At 63.4% G+C, this 18,147-nt stretch overlaps 1 protein-coding gene across 2 annotated transcripts; it reads right to left on the bottom strand.

Moving 5' to 3' along the window:
* Window positions 1-514: 514 nt before the first annotated feature.
* LOC105470529 (RBBP8 N-terminal like) lies at window positions 515-17,176 on the bottom strand. Of its 2 annotated transcripts, XM_011722614.2 has the most exons (14): window positions 16,996-17,176; window positions 9,352-9,495; window positions 8,128-8,170; window positions 7,421-7,516; window positions 6,961-7,073; window positions 6,368-6,440; window positions 5,992-6,149; window positions 5,782-5,864; window positions 5,322-5,488; window positions 4,020-4,758; window positions 3,600-3,744; window positions 3,031-3,101; window positions 2,849-2,954; window positions 515-1,166 (listed from the first exon to the last, which is right to left on the bottom strand). In XM_011722614.2, the coding sequence occupies exons 2-14, from the start codon at window positions 9,410-9,412 to the stop codon at window positions 1,048-1,050; spliced, it is 1,974 nt and encodes a 657-aa protein (XP_011720916.2). In that variant the 5' UTR covers window positions 9,413-9,495; window positions 16,996-17,176; the 3' UTR covers window positions 515-1,047. The 2 variants fall into 2 exon arrangements, with proteins under 2 accessions (XP_011720916.2, XP_070935177.1); XM_071079076.1 differs by lacking the exon at window positions 16,996-17,176 and having other exon boundaries at window positions 7,978-8,170; window positions 9,352-9,476.
* Between the last annotated feature and the right edge of the window lie 971 nt (window positions 17,177-18,147).

Here is an 18,147-nt window from a genome sequence, read left to right as displayed (position 1 = left end):
ACTTGGTGCCATTGCTCCTTTGCCCACCACTCCCTGATGCCCAGCAGAGGTGTCAGTGCCCATTGTGTCTGCCCTGGAAAGGGCAATTCTCAAACTTCACATTTAGGAGAATTATCCCTGGGAGCTTCTTAAAACACAGACTCCAGGCCCACCGCCAAGGTCCTGGTTCAGTGGATCCGGGGTTGGGCCCAGGAATCTGTTTCTGAAGCTCCTCAGATGGGAGGGACTGATACCCATCCTCCCTGGAGGAGCAGACAGCCCTGAGTGCTCCCGGTGGAGTCCTGGCGAGCTGCCCTGTGGCTACCAGGCCAGGGACTAGTGAGGAAGGGCAGGTGCACACGCCCGCTGCCGTTGCCAGGCACTTCCCTGAGGGCGCCGTGGTCCCTTCCCGCTGCGGACTCTGCAGAGGAGCTGGTTTCATTCTGCTCTCCCGAAAGGGGGTGACCTCCCAGTCCCTGGCACAGTCAGGGGTGTCCTGGGGCCCGGGCGGGTGGAGGCCCAGTTGAACTCGGCCCTGCCAGACACACGCATGATTCTTCAGGTGTTTATTCTCCATCACTCAGGGGACCCCATCTGCGAGGGTGCTGCCGCCCACCGCCTCCCTCCACCCTCACTGCCAGACATCTGTTTGCCGGGAGCCCACGAGGGGGCGTCCAAGACTGTGCTCGGAGCTTGGTGGGCAGGGGTGCGGGTCCGAGTGGTCCGTTGCCTCCCAGAGCATGGGCACTGCGTGGGAAGGGCTGCAGTGCACAGCAGTGGTGGGGCTGGGCTGGAGCCTGAGTGATCCTGCCTCCAGTCCCCACACCCCCCAGGGAGCAGGTGCTGGGCTGTGGGAGGGGCCACAGAGCATTTCCCAGGTGGGTGGAGACAGGGTGAATCGCCAGCCTGAGACCCCTCTTGGTCCTTTAGCCCTTCTTGAAGTGGGCCAGGATGTGCCCACCACTGGCTGTGCGGGGCTGCCTGCTGGTTGGGTGGTGTGGCCTCTCCAGGCCCTGGTGGGCAGGTGGAGGGCCGCCCTGGGCTCACTGTGGGTTCGGTGCAGGCTGGCTAGGTCTCCTCCGAGGGGCTGCTGTGGGGGGAGGGACTGTCGTCCTTGGCGTCCCTTGGGCTCCCGGGGCTCTCAGTGGCTGTCAGTTTCTTTCTCCCTCTGGATGGCTTTTTGGAGGCTATGGGAAGTGGTTGGAGGTCAGGCCAGAGCTGCGTGCCTTCCTTTGAGGCAACACTGGCTCTCACCTAGGGCCTCCTGGGTCTCCTCTGGGCGTGGGGAGCTGGGTGCTTGGGGAAGTTTACTGGCCACCCTTGTTCCTACAGAAACCAGTGCCCAGAGCAGGAGTAGCCTGATCTGAGGGTGAACCCTGAGAACTGGGTGGAGGGTGGACACTCTCCCCATTGTGTGACCCCGAAGACGGCGCTGACCCCAGTGGCCCCCTTGCTACCTTGGAGGGAGCCAGGCCATAGTGGCTGGCCTGAAACTGGCTGCGGGCCTCAGCGGTCCTGCCCCCGGGCTGGGGCCGCAGGGGAGGGGCGCCTGGTCCCTGAGACGGTTCGGGGATGGGGATCCTGCTGAGATGCTGGGCTCAGGCCGTCTCTGGGGCACAGTGAGCTCAGGCTCTGAGGTAAATGGGTCACGTTTGGATCCTGACCCAGCTCCCAGACCTGTGACCTTGGGCAAGTGACCTCTCCCCTCTCAGCCTCCATTTCTGCACCAGCCAAACCGTGATGATCCCACCTGCTGGGCAGGGTCGTGAGGCTCACAGACAGCCACAGCTGCACCCCCTCTCCCGGGGCGCCAGGCACGAGGACACTGGCTTTGGCGCTGAGCTGTGCCCATGCTGGGCAGGGACCTGCTCTCACTGACCTCCATGTCTGTTTCTCAGGAACCCCTGCCAGCGTCCCTGGCCCCGGCTCAGCTAGGAGCACAAGGGGGTGCTGGCTCATAGACTGCACCCCCCGGGGCCATGTCCACCCACTCAGCAGGAAGTGCCTCGAATAAGGGCCGTGCTCATCTTCACTACCGCTCTGGGCAGATGCAGGCCGCGGCCGCCTGCCAGCAACAGTGGCACGTAGTGGCAGCGCCACCCTGCCCGCTGCCTGTGGGACCTGCCCGCTGCCTGTGGGCCCTGCCCGCTGCCTGTGGGCCCTGCCTGCTGCCTGTGGGCCCTGCCCGGACAAACACCAGGGCCGTATGATTAGGTGTTCAAAGTCTCTCATGGGCTCCTGGACCCCAGCTGGAGCTGCCATTGAGCCCAGAGCAGGAAGTGAAAAGTTGTCCTGATACCCTCGGACCAGGGCCGAGGCTCCTGCCAGCCTTGCTGGGAGGAGCTGGGCCCAAGGACACTGCCCTTGGCAAACACTGGAGAGCCATCCGCAGTTCCCCAGGGGAGCAAATGTGCCCCATGTCCCTTGGAGCTGTGCCCTCTGCGCTGCCCCTATCTGCAGGTGGACAAGAGGGATCTGCTCCTCATGTCAGTGGCTTATCCTGTGCACCAGGACGCCCTTCCTCCCAGGACGATGGTGGGGACAATGACCATCCCCTGGCTCCTTCTCGCCCTGAAATCTTCTACGATCCCTAATGTCAGCCCCCTTACAGGCGAGGAGACTGGGGCTCAGATTTGGAAGGACCTGACACCAGGCTACACAGTCAGAGGCTACACAGGAAGGACTCACTCTGGCTGCCCCTGCCCTCCTCTGTGGGGTTCATTTGGGGAGGATTGAGGTTCATTTTTGGCTCCATCATTCTGAGGCTACCATTCTCCAGGCAGCCAGGAGGGGAGGTGGCACTGAGGAGAGGTGGGTGCTGTGGCTACCCTCGCCCCGCCTCTCTGCACCTGCCCCATGCTGGCTGTACCTTTGTCCCCGGGCTCCGAGGCCTGCTTCCTCTTCCGTGGCAGACCCTGCCCGTGCTCCTGGGCGCAGATACACCCGGGCCCCTCCCCAGTCGTGCTCTGGTCCGCCTGGGGAGAAGGGGGTGTGGTCAGGAGGAGGAGCACCTCCCGGCCTGGCCCTGCGGAGTATGTGGCCTGGACCCACCTCGCTGCCTGGGGTGTCTGTCTCATCCAGTTCGTCGGACTCTGGTCTCAGCACTTCAGCCTTGCTGGGCTCTGAAGGAAGCAGGGTGTAGGATCAGGCCAGGCTGGTGGCCCCAGGAGTCTCCCAAGCCTGCCAGACTAGGATTGGTGGAGACAACTCTGCAGATGGGGAAACTGAGGCACAGAAGGCCAAGTGACCTGCCCCAGGGCACCTGCTGACAGAAGGCAGACTGGGGTTTGGGCTCAGGCCCAGTGTCCCCATCAGCTGGGGTGCCTGCCCCTGGCTTGGATGCTGTGTGATGGGGTACTCAGCCTGCTTGCCAACCCTAATTGCTAAGGTGCTTTTCCCCCTCACTGAGTGTGGTTAGAGAGGCTCCTGCCGGGCCCTCAGCTTCCTTCAGTGGCTGCAGGTGGAAGAGCCAAGCCCTGGAGCCTGGAGTTGCCCTGTCAGGTCGGCAGGGCAGAGCTGGGCCTGGAGACACCTCTTCCCGGTGGTCACTGGTCACCACCCTCTCTCCCCATGGGGAAAATCCCTCCCAGCTGGACTCTGACCCCAGGTGCTCACTGTACCTGAGTGGCCGTCCAGGTCAGGCAGCTGTGGGTGGGGAGGCAGCTGTGGGTGGGGAGGTGGCAGAGGCCTCCCTGTGTCTTCATCTCCTGTCCTGCCTGGAGAGGACAGGCTGAGCTGGGACCCTGGAAGTGGGCGTGAGGGGTCCTGGGGGGAGGCAAGCAGGTGGCTGGAGTTTATTTGGGAGACTTCCCTGCCCCCAGCTCAGCCCTGGATGGCCGGTGGGACCCCTCTTGAGGCTGCAGCTGGTGGGGGGGCCCGCCTTTCCCTTTCTAGCGTGGATGAGGCAGCCTTGCTTTCTCCCTGGGAACCAACTTGGTGGGCAGAGGGAAGAGAGCAGCCTGAGGTCCGGCTGGAGGCTGGCCCGGGATGGGGGATGTGGAGGCTGAGGACAGGGTCTGAGCCAGGGCCGGGCTCCTCACCACGGGAGTGCGAGCCTCCTCCTGCTCTGGTGCTCTGGTCCCCTTGATGCCATTGCTGAGTGCCTGGGGACTGCGAGTCAGGGGTCCAGACTGGGTGGGTGGCTCGGGGCTGGGAGTGTGGGCAGTGGCAGGGCTGAGTGACCCATGCTGGCTGGCCGGCTTGGGAGTGTCCTGGCCCCGGGCCCGGCCCCACTCCGAGAGGTCCAGGGGCTTGTCTGGGGCACAGTCCTTCGCTGCTGCAGCCTCCGTCCTCTGGGCGTGGCCTGGGCCTACAGGCTGTGTGTGCCGCCCTCCAGGCAGGCCTGCTGCTGTGGCCAGAGCTGCCCTGGCCCCCTCACTCTCAGGGCCCTCAGAGTCTGAGCCGACTGGTGGGGAGGGCGGCATCTCCCTGGGTGTGGGCTGGCCCCTTGGCCTGACACTGCCTACCCTGGCCCGAGCCCGCAGCTGCTGCTGGGCCAGGAGCAGGTGTAGTGCCCCCTCCAGGCGAAGGTCCTGCATGCCCGCCAGGGCATTGGGCAGCCCCAGCAGTTCTATAGGCTCCTCCCAGGCCTCTGCTTCTCCGGCCTTCAGGTCCTGGAGCCGGGGGTCACGGGGGGCTGCAGCAGGGGCCAGGGGGCTGCTGCGGGGGCTCCGAAGGTGCAGGGAGAGGGGGCGGTTTAGGAGGCAGAGCCGGTCCATCTTCGGGGAGTGCTTCAGGGTCTCATGGGTCATGGCAGAGGGCCGGGAGGCCCGCAGGAAGCTGTGAGGGAGGAGAAGCCCAATGACCATGGCTACGTTGAGCTGTGACCGTCCCAGTGAGCCCTGAAAGGAGGAGACGACAGGCACCCACTCCACAGGTGAGGAAACTGAGGTCCAGAGAGGTGGAGCAAGCTGCATGGGTCCCATGGCAGGCAGTGGAGGGAGGGGAGGCTCAGCCCCCAGCTCTGGAGGCCATGCTGTGTGGACCTGGCCAGAGGTGGCCTGTGATCTGGGCTCCAAGGCAGGGCCAGATGCCGAGGCCTCCGTGTCTTTTTGGCGGAGACATCAGCCCCCTGCTCCTCACCTGGAGGGTCCTAGCCACCTGCCCACCCTCCACACCCTACTTGTTCTCACACAATGTCCCCGTCCCCTGCCCCCACGCCCCACACCTGGCCACTCCGGAGTTGTCCACCTGGGAACTTTGCTCCAGGCTGGGTGCCCAGAAAAAGTCAAGCCAGAGAAGGTCAGGGGCTGTGAGGGATAATCAGAGGGACCGCCCTGGGACCAGGGTGAGAGAGGAGCTTGTCTGAGGCTGCTCTGGATAGGGGTGGGGCAGGCGGGCACCTGTCCAGAGAGAGGCCGCGCTCATACGCTGGGCTGGGTGGGCTGCTCCTGGTGGGCAGTGGTGGGGGCGTCCCATTGGTGGGGCCACGGTCAGCAGGGCAAGCCTGGGACCCAGGCCGTACCACGGCGATGGTCCCGTGCAGCTGGTTGGAGATGCGCTGGGGGCTCTGTGAGGATGGGTGGGTCAGCCTGGGCAGGGGCATGTGTGACCTCTGCTGTGGCCTCTGCTGCCTGCCCTGGGCTGCTCCCACTCTGCCCCTGCTCACTGCCAGACCCACCCACTCAGGGCTGCGCCCCCACCCACACCAAATGGAGCGCAGTGGCTCCTGCCCGGGACAAAGGAGGGGCACATTCGGGGTGAGGTGCATGAGAGGCTGGCATACTGCAGGTGCAGCTGCCTCCAGCCTCCTGCCTGCACTGGCCCAGCTGCGCATGGTGGGCTCCAGGTCCCTGCACTTACCATGTCTGGGGCCCACGACTCAGGCAGGGTGGCCCCTGGTGAGATTTTGGCCACTGGAGATGCCCTGTGCCCTGCTGGCTTTTCTGTGGGAGGAGAAGCCAGGGGTGGGAGCTTGGGAGGTGCCCAGAGGGGCGGCGGCTCAGCCCCAGTGGGAGGATCCCTGGTCCTGCAGGGGCCCAGCCTCTCAGCCTCACCCGGTCCCCACAGTACCTTCTCCCTGTAGGCCCGCTCCCTGGTGGTCTTCCTCAGCCTCCTCATGGCCTCCTGGTGGCTTCTCTGTGATGGCCTTCCAGCCACCAGGGGAGGGGAGCAGCAGGGGTGAGGGGGGGTCTGAGGTGCCCTCCTTGGCCGGGGGCTTGGGCCTATCTCTGGAGGGGAGGGAAAGACAGGGAGGGTGAGGGAGAGTAACATCCCAAGAGAGGATCAGAAAAGCCGGGCCCACTGCTGGGTGACCCCAGGGGACGCAGCGGTCCCGACACTGCCTGAGAGCCCCCCATGGGTGGTTCCCCCAGGGACGTGTGCCGAGTACTGCTCAGGGGCTGCTGGGGAATGGGGTGTCTGAGCCCTGGGACTCCTTCTCACTCACCCCAGGCCCCGAAGCCGCTTCACCTCCTCCTTCAAGGTCTCGTTCTCTTCCTTCAGCCCGTTCATCTCGTTGGCTGCAAAAGGCACTGATTAGCAAAGCAGGCAGGGGTTGGGGGGGACAGGGGCTGGTGTGGGGTCATCACAGCACCAGGGAAGCCCCTCAGCAGTGCCCCCAGCACGTAGCCCAGGGCCTGGCAGGCAGCAGGTGCGCCGTGGATGCTGCTGCGTGCGTGGCTGATTGGATGCCGCTGAATGAGCCGCGCCGGCCTCGAGGGAAGGGGGCTCGCCCTTGGTCATCAGGAGGGCCACGGGGCCTCAGGACTGCAGGACCTTCCGCATCACAGGAAAAAGGTCACGCCCTGTGGGGGCAGGGATGCCCCCAGCGCAGGGGAGGGAGGCTGTGTTGAGGGAGGGCCACACCAGCGCCAGCTGGGGGCTGTGTGTGTGTCTGTAGATTGGGTTGTGAGGTTCCCCCAGTGGTGTGGGGCCGATCGCCCTGCCTCCTTTCCCCACACCCCCACATGGACTGAACAGGCCCTGGGGTCGCCTGGCCCCGTGGGAGAGGACCCCGGCTGTCTGGCGGGTGGGGCTCACTGAGGATGAAGATGTGCTGTAGGTTCTGCAGGTGGGAGCTCTGAAACTCCTGCTGCCGCTTCCTGGCCAGCTCCTGGGTGACCAAGCAGCGGTCGCACAGGCCGGCCCGCAGCCTGCAGGGATGGGGACACAGGGAGTCTGAGGGATGGCATGGAAGCCAGAGGGCCTGGGACCCACCACCCCACTGCCCGGAAGTGCCCCTGCCCTTCCCGAACTATTCCGTACAGCCCCAGGCCTCTTCCCACCCCGTGGGCTAGGGGTCCCATGTTTCACTGAGTTTGGGGAGAAATCTTGAAAATGCAGTTTACTTAAGGCTCTGAGATGTCCTGCAGTGGAGAAACCTTCCTGGTTCAGTTTGTCCTGCACTTTCTCAAACTTGTTCTCCGAGGAGCCCTGTCATCTCCCCCTCCCCTGAGCCCACCGGTCCTGGCCGTGCTGCGAGGTGTCCTCCCAGGCCCACCTGTTTTCCAGCACCCGAAGGTTCTCCTTCAGTGTCTTCTGCTGTTCCCGGAGCTGGTGGTTCTTGGCAAAGAGCTCCTCGATCCTCTGGGCGTCCCTGTGGCGGGAAACAGCTAAGGTGGGGTCCCGTTCCATCCAGGAAGACACACGCTGTCCCCACCATCCAGCCTGGGGGGCCAGTGCCATTTGGCACCTGCAGCCTTGGTCTGGGGCTGGATCCTGCTCAGTGCCCCTCACTGTGGGGACTTGCCCTTGAAGTGGGCCCTGTGGGGCAACGCCTAACCCGGCGCCCCCCCAATCATCTGCACGCCCCTCTGTGACGTCTGTCTTGTCCACGCACCACTTTAGCGCCATGGTGCAGGCAGAGCCACAGCCAGGTCTATAAGCCCGGAACGCAGGGAGCCTGCCTGCCTGCCAGCGTATGACCAGACACGACCCCAGCTCACCACGAACGTACTGTTGATATTCTGATCATGATCCTGGGGTGGGAGACACCCTGAGTAAAGGGCTTGCCCCGCCCCTGGGAGGCCAACGCACCTGGGTTCAAGTCCTGCTCACCATGTGACCTTGGACGAGTGACTCCCCCCTGCCTCCACACTGAGCCTCAGTTTCCCCTCTGCACCATAGGATGGTGGCACACCGGAGCTTCAGGGGGATGAAATGGCCAGTGTGGCCCTGCGGAGAGGGGCCCTGCTTGGCCTGACTCACCGGCACCTCTCTGAGTTCAGTTCCAGAAGCTTGTTCTGCAGGCCTGGGGGAGTGAGCAGAGGGGCAAGTGGGGGCAGTCAGGCCCAGCTGCTGCTTTTCCTGCAGCCTCCCTACCACGGGGTCTGGGCAGAGCTGCAATGTGGCACTCTCGTCCCCTGCACCCCCTGGGGGAGCCCTGCCAGGCGGGCCCCTGTCTGTGCCTAGACCCAGGGCTGCCTGAGCCTTGGTGGTCTTGGCCCAGTATCTGTCGCTTCCCCTGGGGTCTCTGCCTCTGGCATCTGTCTGGGGGTGTCTGGGGGTGAGCAGGGACCCCGGTGCCGCAAGTGACCAGCCACCTGTGAAAGGCAGAGGGACCAGAGGGCCATTTTGTGTGTGTGTGTGTGTGTGTGTGTGTGTGTGTGTGTGTGTGTCATAGCTAGTGTTGAAATAAGATGAGCTTTTGGGGCAGACCCCATCGGACCTCCTCCTTGCCATATCTTGGGATCCAGCCTGGGCCTGGCTAACCCCAGCAGCCCCACCTCTCTGGGTTGCCTGGGAGACAGCCAGGTCCTTGGACTTCCAGGTGGGCACGGGTGCTCAGTGGAAGGACCAGGGGAAGGTGCTGGCTCTGGGACTGGACTGGGGGTGGTGGGGGGGCTTCGGCCCTGTCCCTGGTGGGGGAAGTGGACAGGGGTGGGGCCTAGGGTGTATCCTAGAAGGAAGAGAAGAGTTGCATCTCAGTGCCTTGACATGTTCTGCATGGGTCCAGAGAGCCATAGCTCCTGTTTCTGGAAGTGGCTGTCTCTGCTGTGGTGAGCTCAGCAGGCCGGCCAGAGTGGGCTCTTCTTTCTGCCACATGGCCAGCCCCATGGGCGAACAAAGCATGGGCAGCATGCAGCCTGCGGGTGGCAGGTGGCCATGAGGTGTTGGTGGCAACCCTTGAAAGTGCCCCTCCCCCTTGGGGCCACACTCTGGGAGTGGCTCGAGGACATCCCAGCTTGAGGTCAGCACTTGCGGGGCCCAGGCAGGGCGTCTGTCCACTTTGTCGCTCTGGGTCAGGACTTGGGTCAGGACTTGGGTCAGGACTTGGGTCAGGACTCCCCTGCCTGGGCTGAAAAGACAGGGTCCGTCCCCTGACTTGTTGGGAATTGGAGGTGATCATGGGTGCACCCTGGCCTGCCCCGGCCCTTAGGTGAGGGCTGTGGAGACCCCTCCCTAGCCCGGCATCTGTCCCTGGCCCCTCACCCAGGACTTCCTTCTCGTGGATCTCCTTCAGCCTGTTCAGTGACTCCGTGAAGCTCTCCATGGCTCCCTGTGGCCCTGGCCCGGGCCCCTCTGCACGGGGGTTGTGGAGATGCTTGCAGCCTCTACAGCCCCTCTGTGTCCATCCTGAAGAGGAGGAAGAGGGGACAGGATCTGCTCAGGAAGCGCTTGTGGGCTGTGGAGTCCAGGAGAGGATTGGGACTCCTTGCGTCTATGTGGAGCAGACCCCACGTCATGTGGTAGGGCCACTCATGGGAGGTGGGCTGGAGGCTCTGGAACCCCACGGGCAGGCGCAGAGATAGTACATTGTGTGGCTTCCTCCCACACATATGTGGACGGGAGCCAGAGGGCAGGGTGCTGGCTGCTGTGCGGGAGGGGATGGATGGGCCAGGGGGCATCTAGGGGTGAGTGCCGGCCCCTCTGAGCCGCCCCGTTCTCCCCAGGTATCCAGCCCATCAGTGCCTGGCCTGTCCCCACATAAGCCCTGCCCCTGGACCTCAATGGAGGGACAGGGAAGCCTGGTGAGAGCTGGATGGTGCCAGTGGCACCTGTCCAGATGTGACGCTGGGAGTCAGACCTCACCGGCAAGAGCCCCTCAGACCTGACCATGCCACTGTACACACTCCAGCCCCAACACTACGGTCACAGCGGCTCCTTCCCTTTCACCGGAGCCCTTGTATTCAGTTCCCTCCTGGGATCTCTGCCCGCCTCCAATGCTGTGGCAGCTTCAATCTTGTCACATAGGCACACACACACACATACACACAGATAGCATGTACACACAACACACATGCACACACATGCAAAAGACACACAGAGCATGTACACACACAGCACACATGCACCGACAGACATGCACACACACAAAGCATGTATACACGCAACACACATGCGCACACCTACAGACACACACATACAACACATATGTACACAGACAGAGATGCCCACACACAACACACAGAGATACATAGACATGGTTTTTTTTTTTTTTTTTTTTTTTTTTTTTGAGACGGAGTCTCGCTCTGCCGTTCAGGCTGGAGTGCAGTGGCCGGATCTCAGCTCACTGCAAGCTCCGCCTCCCGGGTTGACGCCATTCTCCTGCCTCAGCCTCCCGAGTAGCTGGGACTACAGGCGCCTGCCACCACGCCCGGCTAGTTTTTTGTATTTTTTAGTAGAGATGGGGTTTCACCGTGTTAGTCAGGATGGTCTCGATCTCCTGACCTCGTGATCCGCCCGTCTCGGCCTCCCAAAGTGCTGGGATTACAGGCTTGAGCCACCGCGCCCGGCCTAGACATGGTTACGTGCTGATGCAAATCTGTGCAGACACAGAGACACGGCTACACACGCAGTTGCAGGTACACAGAAACACACACAGCCACAGCAGCCCCCTCTACCCAGAAGCAGCTCCCACACGCAGAGGCTGGAGGGTTCCAGGAAGGGGTAGGAGCCACTACCTACTCCTGGCACCTCAGTGCCTTGACATGTTCTGGATGCAAGTGTGCATGTGTGTGCACGCCCGAATGAGTGTGCATGTGTGTGCCGTGTGTGTGTATGATAGCCACTGTGCATGTATGTGTACTGTGTGTGTGCACACTCGAACGAGTGTGCATGCGTGCATGCTATGTGTGTGCATGCCTGAGCCAGTGTGCATGTGTGTGTGTGCTGTGTGTTCACGCTCGAGCTGGTGTGCATGTGTTTTTGCCCTGTGTGTGTGTGCTGTGTGTGTGCACGCCCAACCTACCGTGGAACCACTGGTGCATCACCTGAACAACTGTGTCGGCCTCCTCCCTGCCTGGCCTCCCCCTCAAACTCCCCTGAACTCCCTGCCTCCCCGCATCTCCTCCAGAACCACTCTCCAGGGTGACTATCCCTGGGAAGCTCTGGTCTCTGCTCAGATGCGCACTACTCTGCTCAAAATCCAACTTTGGGCTTGTGGCTGGAGGCCATACCCAAGGCCTCGCAACGGCCAGCCCAGCCCAAGTGGACCACAGAGGGGAGCAGCCACGGTTGCATCTGGGTTTTCAAAGGTCAGCCTGCAGACGCCCACATGAGGGTCCTCTCCGCAGCAGCATTCTACAGAACCGTCCCAAACGGGACCCCCAAACCCCATCCCATGATGGGTGGAATGGCGGCCACCCAGCCCCATGCCCACCCCAGTGTGGCGGCCACCCAGCCCCATGCCCATCCCAGTGTGGCGGCCACCCGGCCCCACGCCCATCCCAGCATGGCCAAACCACCCGAGACAGACTTGAGGGTGCATTGAACACAGAAAGAGGCACTTGCCCTGGGGCCCTGGAAGTTGGGTGGTGGGTGTCTTTGGGGCTGAGGCTGGGGGTGCCTGTGACTCAGGGTGGCAGGCCTTGGGACCCCGAGAGAAGTCACGGGGCCTGGGGTGGGGATGGTGACTGGAGCCCCTTGGAAGGAGACTCTCCTAATTCCCGCCGAGCCCTTGCACCTGTGGTCAAGCGTGTTAGTGCTGAGCCTGGTGGGGCAGCGAGGGGTGTGGGACAGAATGTGGCCCCTGTTTGGGGGTGGCCACAGCGTCCCCAGGGGCCCCTGACAGGGCTGGTGGGGTTGCATGGAAGGCGGAGCATCAGGATGCTGGACTCCAGAGACTCAGTCCACAGACCCGCCTGAGCTTTGGGACCTCAGCCACCCTCGGAGGGAGTGGGGGTGACAGTTGGCGGCTCTGTGTTGGGTGGGTGAGGGATCCTGGGACCAGGAAGACTTGGAGCTTTCCTGGTGGGAGGCTGGGAGGGAGCCAGAGCTCCCTGGGAGGGATGTCTTTGCCGGTGGTGAAGGGGGCCAACAGGACGTTGAGCTCCAGAGGTGGGGACAGCATGGAGCCTGCCGGAAGTAGGTCACGTGGCCAGCATCAGTGGTTCTGACCCCCATTTCCCAAACTCTATACACACTGAGACCTTCCCGACAGCCCATGGAATCTTGACCACACCACGAAGACCCCGCTCCAGATGGGAAACTGAGGCTCAAACAGCTCAAACCTCCCGTCTCAGTCACCCAGTGGGAAGTGGGATCTGGGTTGTGCCTGGCTCCTGGGGCTGTGGGTCCTGCGTGCTCTGCCTGTGTGGACTGGGGCATCTTCCCCATGGCTCTGGTGCACCCAGCTGCACTGGCTTTTCCTGGCCAAGGGGCCCCCGGGAGGAAGATGTCAGAGCCGGGCCTCCCTAGGCTCAAGCAGCTGAGGAGGGCCAGGAGGGGGCTGAGCTGCAGGTCCTGAAATTCCACCCGGACCCGCCCAACAGGCTGCTCTTCCCTGGCCCCCAGCACCTGCCATGTGGGCTGGGTCGACGCCCATAAAGGAGCCGCCCGAGGGAGCCCATGGTACCTGTGGGCCTGGGAGAGGTCTGCACAGGAGAGGTGGGCTTCCTTCCCAGTGAGGTCACCGTGCTACAGAGGCCGGGACTGTGCCTCTGCTGTGCTTCCCACTCACAGGATCCTTTCTGTGCCCCAAACCACCTGCAGGCCCCGCCTGGCTGCCACTCTCAAGGCCCCCAAAGGACTGCAGAAAGAGTCCCCATCCCACTGGGCAGGGAACGGCCTAGACACATGCCCGGAGCAGGGCTGGTGGGCGTCTGGAATCGCTGTAGGGTGCATCCTGCTGGGGACCCTTGTTTCCCAGAGGCCCAGAGTTGGGGTGGGCCTGGGCAAGGTCACTGGGCCCGGTGAGTGACAGTGCCTGGGGCTGGGGGGACTTCCCTCAGGGTGAGCAGGTGACAGAGATGCAAAGTGGCCAGGATCAGTCTCCCAGGCTCCGGCGCCTCTGGGACAGCCCCAGTCCCAGCTTCTACCCTCCTAGAGTGCTGGAGAACTCCGGGGAAGGGATGGGAGATGGAGGGAAGTTGCAAGCCCTGATGCTTTTGGGGAGAAGAAATGAACCGGGATGGTAGAAATTCACCCAGACCTGCGCCCGAAGCCTTGTGCCGGGGGTGAGCAGGGGAGTCAGTGGGGCTGACTTTTTCTTCCCGAGTCAGCCTTCTTGGGGTTTGTTGGGCTTGCCAAGGGCAGCTAGAGGTGCTGAGGCCGGGGGAACTCGGAGGGAGGGTCTCCTCCAGGCCTGGGTGGGGGCTGCAGTGGGACTGTGATGGGGGAGCAAGCCTGCCGAGGTGGGGAGGGGCTGGGCTGAGACTCTTGGGGGGCTTCACAGGGCTGGGGTGAGACAGCTGGGCTCTGGTCCAGGGTAACCCTCAGCCACTCCTCCCACTCCCAGCCCTCCCACTCTGGGAGTCCAGGCTGGAGGGTCTCTGCAGGTGCTGAGCCCCCTGGAAGGAGTGAGGGAAAGGGAGGGCAGGCTAGTGAGCCGCTGTCCCACCTGCGGCTCACAGCTGGGCCATGGGAGGGATAGGTGTGAGGGGTGCATGGCTGTCCCCCTCGACACCACCATCACCCCACCATGCCTTGCCCTCTGCTCCATTTGCCACTGAGAACATGATCCAGAGGTAGGGTCTTGCCCACAGTCAAAGCTAGTGAGAGCTGGGCTGGGCTTTGGCTAGCCCAGGTCCGCACCTCCGCCTCCTGCGGTGAGGTGCTACTGGTGCCAGCACCTTTGCCTTCCAGGGACTGCTCCTTAAAACCAAGAGGCGACGTGCTGCTCTCACCAGTATGGAACAGAGCCCATCCAATAAACTGGTGCCTCTTATCCCCCAGCCAGGACCCAGGAGAGCCCTCCATGGGGAGCCTAATTAGGCTGGCAGACCACCTTCCACCTCATGTCCTCACCCAGGGAGTGGACATGCACTGTGGGCCCTGCCTGTCCCTCAGGACTCCCACCTCCCTCTGAAGTCCCCAGAGCCCCCACCTGCCCTCCTAGGGTCTCCACCCACCCTCCTAGGGCCATCTGGAGTGGCCACTCAGAGCCGGCAAAGGTTTGCTGTTGTTAATCCAGCCTCACGGGTTCTCAGAGCCCCAGCACAGAGGGTACACCCCCCACCGCCCGCTGAGCTGGCTGGGGTGGGGCAGGGGTCGCATTCCTGAAGGGTGCTGGCTGGAGAGTCAGTCTGGGCAGAGGGTAAAGGTGTGGGCTTCCCAGTCGACAGCCCTGGTGGGGCTCTCGGACCTGTCTCTGGTCTCTATGCCACCTTGGGCAAGTTGCTTTTCCTCTCTGAGCCTGTCTCCTCACCTGGGAGTGAAGGCACCCCACCCCTGTATCAGGCTGCTTAGAAGCTCCTTACAGGTGGTGCCTGTGCGCCCAGGAGCTCCGTAGACGGGGGTGCTCAGTGAGCAGCAGAGGGAGACCCCGAGTTCACCTGTGCCTCCCTCTTGTGGGACCCCGGGTGTCCAGCAGTGCTAACAGCAGGACACTCTGCGCTTGGACAAGGTCAAATCCCATTGCCACAAAGGCCTTGTGCAGGAGGAAGCAGCCCTCCCCACACGCAGGGCGGAGGTCCGGCTGCTGACAGTGACGACACGCATCCTCGGACGGCCGCTCACTATGGACTCCACTGGGCTCACGGCATCTCTGTGGCTGCGCCCAGGAGAGATGCCACCTGCCTCCCACACACAGGCCAGGGAATCACAGGCCCAGCCGTGGCCCCGGCAGGACTGGGCATTGTCCGGCCAAGTGGCAAAACCCGCAGTGATGCCTGTTCTTGCCCTGTCCTTTGGGAGGCCGGGCCCCTGAGCATCTCTGCGTCTGAGCAGGCGGCATCCAGGGCATCACCGGGCTCCCCGCCTCTCCCAGGGCACTCAACCACAGAAGCTGCCTGGGCACCAGTGCTCCAAGGATATCTGCCGGGCCGGCTGCTCTTCACCCCAGCCACTGCCCCCCAGCAGGCCCTTTGGGGCAGGAGTGCGGAGCTGGACACTGGTACCCTCTGTCTCTGAGGCCTAGGCTGTCTGTGTGTCCATCTGACTGACTGCCCACCTATCCAGGAGCAATGGTGACGGGCGCAGCAGTAGCAGTGGCAGTGGCAGTAGCAGTGGCAGTGGCAGTGGCTGCTGTTGATCACATGCTGCTCTGTGCCAAGCACCATGCCCAGGCTTTTTCCCACTTGCATGGGCACTGAAACCATCTGCAGTTTTGCTGAGGCAGCCAAGCTCAGAGCGGTGCCCTCTGCACCTTGACCCACTTCTCCCCAAGGGATTCCCCTGCCCCCGTCCACCTCCTGGCTGCCCCCGTGGAGCACCCACTGCATTAGCTAGGCTGGGCACATGCATGTGGTCGGGGCCCACCTGGCCTCAGAGGAAGTACTGATTGTCTCATTCTACAAGTTTGGACACTGAGGCTTGAAGCAGATCAGAGATGAGCAGGTGGAGCAAGATTTGGACTGGATTGGCCGCAGAGTCTCCTCCTACCCTCTGCGGTAATGGGCAAAGCCTCTCCCATGGAGACTTCGGCCAGGTCGCTTGTCTGGCCGTGCCTCAGTTTCTGACTGTAGAACAGATGTTAGTGGTGAGTCCTGACCCGGGCTCATGGGGGCTGTCAGGGCACCTGGTGGGTGCCCCAGGGCCAGATCAGGGACAGGCAGTCAGGGCCAGCCTGGGGGTGGAGCTGCCTCACACTCGCCCATGGAATGGCTTCGGCAACCCTCACTTTGTAGATGGAGCTGAGGCTCAGAGGTGTCATCTGTCCACAGTCACCAGCGTGCAAGGACACAGCCAGGACACAGCCAGGGCCTCCTGGTGACTCCCCAGGCCAGTTCAGGGTGGGGGTGGGGGCAAGTCTAGAGACATGTCTCTGCCAGGGCAGTTTCTGATGTCCTCCAGACACATGGACCCACGACAGACATGTGACACGCGTGATGCCCACACCCACATGGATGGACAGCAGCATCCTAACTCGGGGAACACACACTGGTGCACGGTCCAGTGAGCAGCCGCCTGCGCTGCCACAGCCACCCTCCCCTGCTGTGCACACAGCCGCCGCAGGGGCCCCGGGACAGCTGCACATGCAGGTCGTGTGTGCACATGCACTCGTGTACCCCACACGCACATGCCCAACCACCCCGTGCACTCGTGTGCACACATGCACAGAGGAGCCAGCCGAGATGTCCCTGCAGCTCAGGTAACAGCAGCCCTGCAACCCGACTCCCTCCCGGAGGTGGAGGTGGGCCGGGCTGCTCTCCTGCCCTGCCTGCTCACTCCCTGAGGCCTGGCCCGTGGGGGAGGGGGTTGAGCAAGGCCCGCCTTTGTGGCTGCTTCCCCACAGACACAGCGGCAGAGGAGTCCCCTGCTCGGTGCCCAGCTGCGGACGCTGCACCCCTGCACCACCCTCACCTCTGTGGCTGCGCCCGCTTGTCCTCTTGTGAACCTGGATGGTGGGGCAGGGCAGGCCCAGGGTGGAGGGTGAGGCCACCAGCCTGTCCCTGATGCCCCAAGCCCCTCAGCAGACCAGAGACACTTCCTGGGCCCTGGTGCCAGACTAGGCCTGGCCTCTTCGCACCCAGCTCCTGCCCGGAACGCTCACTGAGCTCTCTCCGTTGCTAAGCCCCTGGACCAGGAGCAGCCTTGTGCCACCCCTTAGGGAAGACGTCCAGTCCCACCAACCCCCACGGCTCTCCTCGCAAGAGCCCGAGCTGGGCCTCCAGCCTCCCTGGTGAGTGCCCCAGCCAGGGATCCCGGCCTACCCGGCTGCTTGAGTGGCCTGGCCCTGGGCTCCCGGGTACTCACATGGCTCCTGGCCCTGCCTCGACCTCCCTCGACCTCTGAGCGGAGCCCCCCACGCTCTCCACGGGGAGAGAGAAGTGAGCGGGGTGTGAACCTGCACAGGCAACAAGACAGGATTTTGGCCAAACCCGCTTGACGGGTTTTCGATTCTCCCAGCCAGGAGCAGAAAGGAGGCAGAGACTGCCCCGAGCCGCCAGGCGGGTTCTGCCATCTCGCAGAAAGTGGCCGGACAGGTTGGGTCTGAAGCCACATAGAGGGGATTGTTTCCTCATAATCACCGCGAGGAGGCTGGGCTGCCGGCAGGAGCCAAGCTGGTTAGCACTGAGAATCCAGTTTGGGACCTGGGACACGAAGAGCCCGGGTGGGGAAGGGTGGAGGGCTTGCAGGGGTGCTCAGGTGAGGGGCTGCAGGCGGGAGTGAGTAAACGTACTGTCTTGCCACCTTGGGACAGGTGGCCTCTGGTGCAGAGTGGCCCCTCCTGCTGTTCACAGCTCAGCTCGCTGTGGGCTGACCATAGGCAGGCGACAGTCTCCTTTCTGGCCTCGGTTTCCCTGCCTGTAAATTGGGGATAATAGTCTCAAGATCTGTCCCTGCCAGAGCCCAGCGGACGGAAATCCAGCAGCTGCTATGGGAGCGACCCGCCCAGCATGCCCCGCCCTGCCCGGGAAAGCAGGCCTTCTGCTGGAGGGGGACTGGGCGCGCGCTGGGCCTCCGGTCTGCGCAGTCTGCCCGGGGTCCGTGAGTGCTTGTGAGTGGGCTTCTCCGGTCTCCAGGTAGGCTGGGTGACCCTGGCCAGGTGGAGCCCAGGGGGGCAAATAGTCTGGGGGATGGCCTGGCCCTGGATGGCACGGCCCAGGTGCTGGAGCAGCCTTACACTGTGGTCTCACGTGTGTTCCCGGGACAGCAACGCTGTGGCTGCAGGGCACAGCCCTGAACCCCCGTGCCCCACCCGCTGTGTCCTCCCCACGACTCCTCCCCACTCCCTCCTCCCCACCTCCGCCTCTGCCTCATCCTCAGCCTGTCTTAGCTCTGCACAGAAGCAGACCGGGGGTTCCCAAGTCCTTGGGACCACGATCCCCAGGGCACCCGAGGGATGCACGGGGCTCAGAGGAGGAAGCCTGGGAGCCTGGCCTGCAGCCCCTGCCGTGAGGGGAG

Source organism: Macaca nemestrina, chromosome 15 (assembly GCF_043159975.1).
Source record: "Macaca nemestrina isolate mMacNem1 chromosome 15, mMacNem.hap1, whole genome shotgun sequence".
NCBI lineage: Eukaryota > Metazoa > Chordata > Mammalia > Primates > Cercopithecidae > Macaca > Macaca nemestrina.
The sequence above is the reverse complement of the archived record's forward strand: the minus strand, read 5'-3'. Positions and strand labels throughout refer to the sequence as shown.